The sequence below is a fragment of the Hippocampus comes genome, unplaced genomic scaffold (genome assembly GCF_001891065.2).
Source record: "Hippocampus comes isolate QL1 unplaced genomic scaffold, H_comes_QL1_v1.1 scaffold85, whole genome shotgun sequence".
Classification (NCBI taxonomy): Eukaryota; Metazoa; Chordata; class Actinopteri; order Syngnathiformes; family Syngnathidae; genus Hippocampus; species Hippocampus comes.
In genome coordinates this window covers 5,080,737-5,086,205 of record NW_017805540.1, presented here as the reverse complement: position 1 = coordinate 5,086,205, position 5,469 = coordinate 5,080,737, and the positions used below count along the sequence as shown (strand labels likewise).

General features: G+C 42.0%; 1 protein-coding gene across 4 annotated transcripts in view; it reads right to left on the bottom strand.

Moving 5' to 3' along the window:
- Positions 1 to 5,469, bottom strand: part of mib1 (MIB E3 ubiquitin protein ligase 1) — an 87,415-nt gene that overhangs the window by 16,265 nt on the left and 65,681 nt on the right. For all 4 annotated transcript variants that reach the window (XM_019879004.1, XM_019879003.1, XM_019879005.1 and 1 more), the window contains exon 13: positions 2,918 to 3,050. In XM_019879004.1, the coding sequence (XP_019734563.1) occupies positions 2,918 to 3,050 (133 nt within the window). The remainder of the gene's footprint in view (positions 1 to 2,917; positions 3,051 to 5,469) is intronic.

Sequence of the window (5,469 nt, the reverse complement as noted above, 5' to 3'; positions counted from 1 at the left end):
ATCTCTGTCCGAGAACATTTTTCGACATACCTGTACCCGCAAAAATGTTCGTATGTATCGTTGTTCGTAACTCGAATGTTCGTAAGTCGGGGAGCGTCTGTATATGTGTGTGTGTGTATACCAGGTCTGTCAAACTTTCTAATGTAGTCGGACAAAACATCTCAGTTCAAGTCCTTTTCCTCGAGCCATGACCACTTGAACGTGTTCCTAACACTCGCGTCTATTGCACGTAATTCAGCTTGCCTGTCTACCTATTTGAACATTGCTCTGGGGCCGTACCTGGCTGATCACACATGAATTAGTTCACACAAAATGCTATTCAAATACTCGACATTCAATGATTAATCTGCCTTTTATGTGCACACGTGCACACTTTGTGGCTTCCGTTCTCGCCGAAATTTCGAAATCTCCGAGACATGGCGAGGCCATGAGAATGCGAGGGGAGGGGTGTTACTGTAGTGTTCGTGCCTCAACATGGCTACGTTCGTGAAAACAAAACAACAAACTCAAACGCGCCTTTGTTCAATGTTGTCAACTAATATCCGGATTAATTTTAGGCAATTTTTTCCTCAACTTTCCAGAGGAAATTTCATGAAAATTTGAAAATCCAGAATTCCGGGAAAATCCGGAGGACTTTCATGTCTAATAAATAAAACTCCAATGTTAAATCATGAAAAGCGACTGGGCCAAAATCCAAACAAAGCAAGGTGCAAGTGTCTTTACGCTAGTCATTAGCCAATATACTTTGACTACGTGGTAATTAGTGTAGAATTTGCGTGGTAACATGAAATAATTTTATTGCTATTTAATTTGACACTGCATTTTACAGTAATTGCATTGCTCACATAGGCAGACCACCATTCAGACTCACACTGGAGCTTATGGACAGTTCAGAATCCTCAATGAACATCACAGTGGTTTTTGGAATGTTGGAGGAGGCTGCACACAAGGGTTCTCAGCCGAATTGACACCTCTGGACCTTTCCTGGACGTGCTAAATACCAATTCATATCGTCGCAGTTGTCCTCTAATAAGAATCTATGTATTTAGCACAGGCACTCCTACATTCAGATAACATAGGTAAATTCACTGAAGACTAAATTGTCTCTTGTGTTGAAGTCTCAAATTAATAAGATAAGAAAAACCTTTATTTGTCCCACAATGGGGAAATTTGCAATCTACAAATATTTTAAGAACTGGGTCGTCCTTTGGAACCCCTGTTTATCTTAGCTTTGTCCAAATCCTCTTGATTTCAGCCTCTCAACAGTAAATATGCTCAGATAAATGTATTCCTTTATGAAAGCAGACTGATTATATCTTTTGTGCTTAAGCAAAATAAGACATGAGCAAATCTGCTTTTTTGGAAAACAATGAGTGAACCAGTAACTGGTTCAGTTTCAAAAGGATGGGTGAGAACAACAACAATCCCTCTCATGTCATATTGCTTAGTTGTTCAGTTATTTCTTCTTAATCACAAAACAATACTAAAGTAATATCAGTAATTGGTGAATAATCAGGAAAACTATTTGATTAATCGACCAAATGATTTTGACCAAATTCTAAAAATAGTCGATAGTGACAGCCCGATACGCAACCTGCTGTTGGCTGGCGAGCGGTCCAAGCGTGTACCTCACCTCTCACCCCCAAGCCGGACAGGATACGCTCCAGCTCACAAATAATCCAAATGAGGACATGTGCTTTAGAAGATGTATGGAAAGATGGATTTCTTTCAAATAGTACTGTGAAGTCAGACTACAGTTCAATATCAGCTTCTATTACCATTACAGTTGTTCGGGAAACCTTGCGTGTCTCCTGTTTTTCATTTGACGATTGAGGCATATTTTGCCAAAAATGTTTGGAGGTTGAACTATAAGCATTTTCATCCATTTCCAGTTTATCCTCACAAGGGTCGCGGGGAGTGCTGGAGCCTATCCCAGACGTCTTCGGGCAGTACGCGGGGGACACCCTGAACCGGTTGCCAGCCAATCACAGGGCACACAGAGACGAACAACCATTCACGCTCACACTCACACTTAGGGACAATTTAGAGTGTTCAATCAGCCTGGCATGCATGTTTTTGGAATGTGGGAGGAAACCAGAGTACCCGGAGAAAACCCAAGCAGGCATGGGGAGAACATGCAAACTCCACGCAGGAAGGTCGGAGCCAGGATCAAACCTACAACCTCTGCACTGTGAGGTCGACGGGCTAACCACTGGACCACCGGGCCGCCCAACTATAAACACGCAAAAAATAAATTTTTGATTGATGAAAATTAGCCAAAATACTCATGCTCCATGTACCATAACAGAACCTTCTGTTTCTTTAACCTTGTCTGTCACAATAAGGGCAAACGGGCTAGGTGTAAAAATAAATAGAACTAAATAAAGAAATAACACAATGTGTGCTTGTTACTCCCAAAATTGCAAACTGCTCAGCTGAGAAGATGTGCTAATGATTGTGATCAGTTTGCTAATTAATTCTGCAAGAAATAAGACTGGCTGACTGGGTGGCTGGGGGAATCTGCAGTGCGCCCCGCATGAGCGCTAAACAGAAGGCTGAAGCATCGCTGTGAAACAGCCCGTTGCGGAGAATTATGGGGAGGGGGGTGAGGTTTCCAAGCGCATGTGGGGTACATTGCAGCTATATTCCTGCCGCACACCTTATCCTAAATAACCCATTTGCCGCTTCGTCAGGTGACTTTTGCAGCAAACTCCTGTATGTCTTAAACAAAGGGGGGAAGGAGGAGTGTATACGGCCTTAAAGAACACCCCTGGAGGCCCTGCAAACCGTATGGATTCAATTAAAAAAGAAAAAAAAGTGACCTAGTCCACGGCGGCCGGCTGCCGAGAGTGCAGTTGCCGCATCTTTCGCCAGGCATTTAAATGAGCAAGAGGCCCAGTGGCTCGCTCATCGTTACCTGATGAACTAACAGCTCCGCCACCTCCACATGGTTGTTGAGGGCCGCCAGGTGCAGTGCCGTGTAGCCGTCGTCCTTCTTCTCGTCAACGATCCAGGGCCGAGGCAGTTTGGATAGCAACACGCGCATCGCACTGCAGAGAGAAGAGAAAAAAAAAAGGAACGGTGAGCGGACGAGTTAAGGGAAAGCGCTCAAATCAATTGGGCAAAAGGTCTCAATTAATGATCGGAAATGTCAAAATTAATCCAGCTGCGTCTAAATATTAAACGGCGGGGATCGGTTGAGGTGATGTAAACAAAAAGTTTGCAAGGTTCGAACATCAGATACACAGCATGATCCATTTGCGCTGCATTCCATTTTCATACATGGCTAAAAGCGCATTTAATCAACTTAAAGGACGAGTGGCTCTCCCAACAGCGCCGTTATTTACAACTCGCACGAAGATTAATCAGGGCCGTCTGATGACAACTGTCACATTTCCATAATAAAAAACTGTTTTCCAGGCAAAGTGTTCCATACAAATATGCAGCAAAATGACAGATTTAGTGCATGAGACATAAATCTATGCTTTCACAGCCCTCACTGGATGCTGTACGCGTACGTTTAATATTTCAAAATGTTTCCACGGATCTGTGTTCCCCGCTTCTTGTGACGAACACATATTTATGAGCTGCTTATGTTGGAAACGACAACTCGCAATGCCATGAAGCATTGCATTGATATTTTACACTGAAATCACCATAAGTCACAGTTTAATGGCTTGATTTTGATCCTGGTTCAGCACAAAAATGTACTTTTGCTGTCCCTAGGATTCAAGGTTGTCGGCGGTCAGTTTATTGTTACAGGCGGTTTATTATCAAAACAAATAATGGCCATCATCTAGTCTTAAATTGAGTGAATGGGGGGGGGGGGTCTGAGGCGAAAGACAGTCCTGGTAGCCAATGGAATCACCACCATATTATTATTGGTCCAGCTCATCTATTATCTACAAGTGTTTTTCATTCAAATATTGACTAACAATTCCATTTCGAGTTTCGGAGTGCGGCAAAATGAACTAGTCTGCACAGCAGTGTGAGAATACCTTGTCAGGCCACATAAGACACGTTCAGTTCCAGCTAAACTTACAGATTTTCCATTAGTTTTTTTCATACGGTCTTATATGATCTAGAAGTGTTTTCAGTACACATATTTATAGCATGATGTGTTGAGGTTATGCACGGCGAGTGACAAATGACTTTTTTTGTGAATTAACAGGCTATTTTGACAGCTCCATATATACTACGAGAGGTCGGCAATGTACAGCTGGTGGGCCATGGACCAGCAAATGTGATCCAGACCACCATTCAATTGTTAAAATGAATAAAAGCTCAGAGGAGTCTTCAAAAAATTTATAATATAGAGTACCAACATTTCGATGTTATGATGTTATGAATGTTGCACAGTGAACTAGTTAGCACAGCAATACGGAGTCATGTGGGACAAGAAGGCAGACTTGGCTACTTTCGTATATTGATACTTTTCATTTGATTGTTTTATATTTAGGATCTTAAAGTGCTTTGCATAAGAACATTTACTCTAATTATGACTCCGCATCTGCCTCAGCATAACTGATGGTGATAGACCAAAATGAATAGTACAAATGTATGCACAACTTCTGCTTAGGGTGACAAATGGATGGAATTCCATTGTAAACCCGTAAAAAAAAAAAAAAAGACAACATAAAGCTTGCTTTTATTTTATTTGTTTTAACAATTATGATTTTCTCTCTCTCTCTCTTTTTTTTTAAAAACAATATGGAGATCCGGAGAGCAGCCCTGTTTCACTCCAGAAAAAAAAAGGGAAAAGCCGTTTGTTGCTTTTTTGTGACCCACCAAAGTGTCTCTCATCGGGAGGCAAAATCAATATTGTTTACACGCTGCGCTTTAACTTAAGTGCCCTGATGTGGTATGAAGGGGAGGCGGTTGCTTCTGCTCAACTGAAGGTCATTTGGAGGGTGCGTGCACACTGCAAAACTGAGTAAAATGAAGGAAGAGTCCCAGGACGCTTCAATGTCGCACTGTGTTATAAATAAAACCATAGACAGTAAACTTCGAATGACAACAATTTAGTGACAATGCATTGCAGCTTGAAGTCACTCTGTCTCTACATACCACCAGACTTTGTTTCAATCTGAAAACAAATGAACACTAAATAAAAAGGACTCATCCAATGTAGAGGGAAGGGTGTGATTGTGCAATTTGAAGGGCTGTGTATTTTGCCCAAAGAAGGTGTGAAATTGAATTGAAAATAACAAATCTAAGTAAAAGACTGGTAGGATCTCAGTGATCCCATTTGTGGGTAGGAACACGCTGTACCTTCAATAAGCATTAAAGCGGCCAGGACAGGAGTAACACTTGTGACCTTGATTAGTACCCAACAATCATGCAGAGCATATCTTTGAACTGCGGCGTTCTTATTCTTTTACTCTTCAATATAGCCAAGTAGCCCTTATGTGGGCTGTTTATGATGGAGGGTCCGTACGGAGGGGACACACACGGGTGATGGGGGGGGGG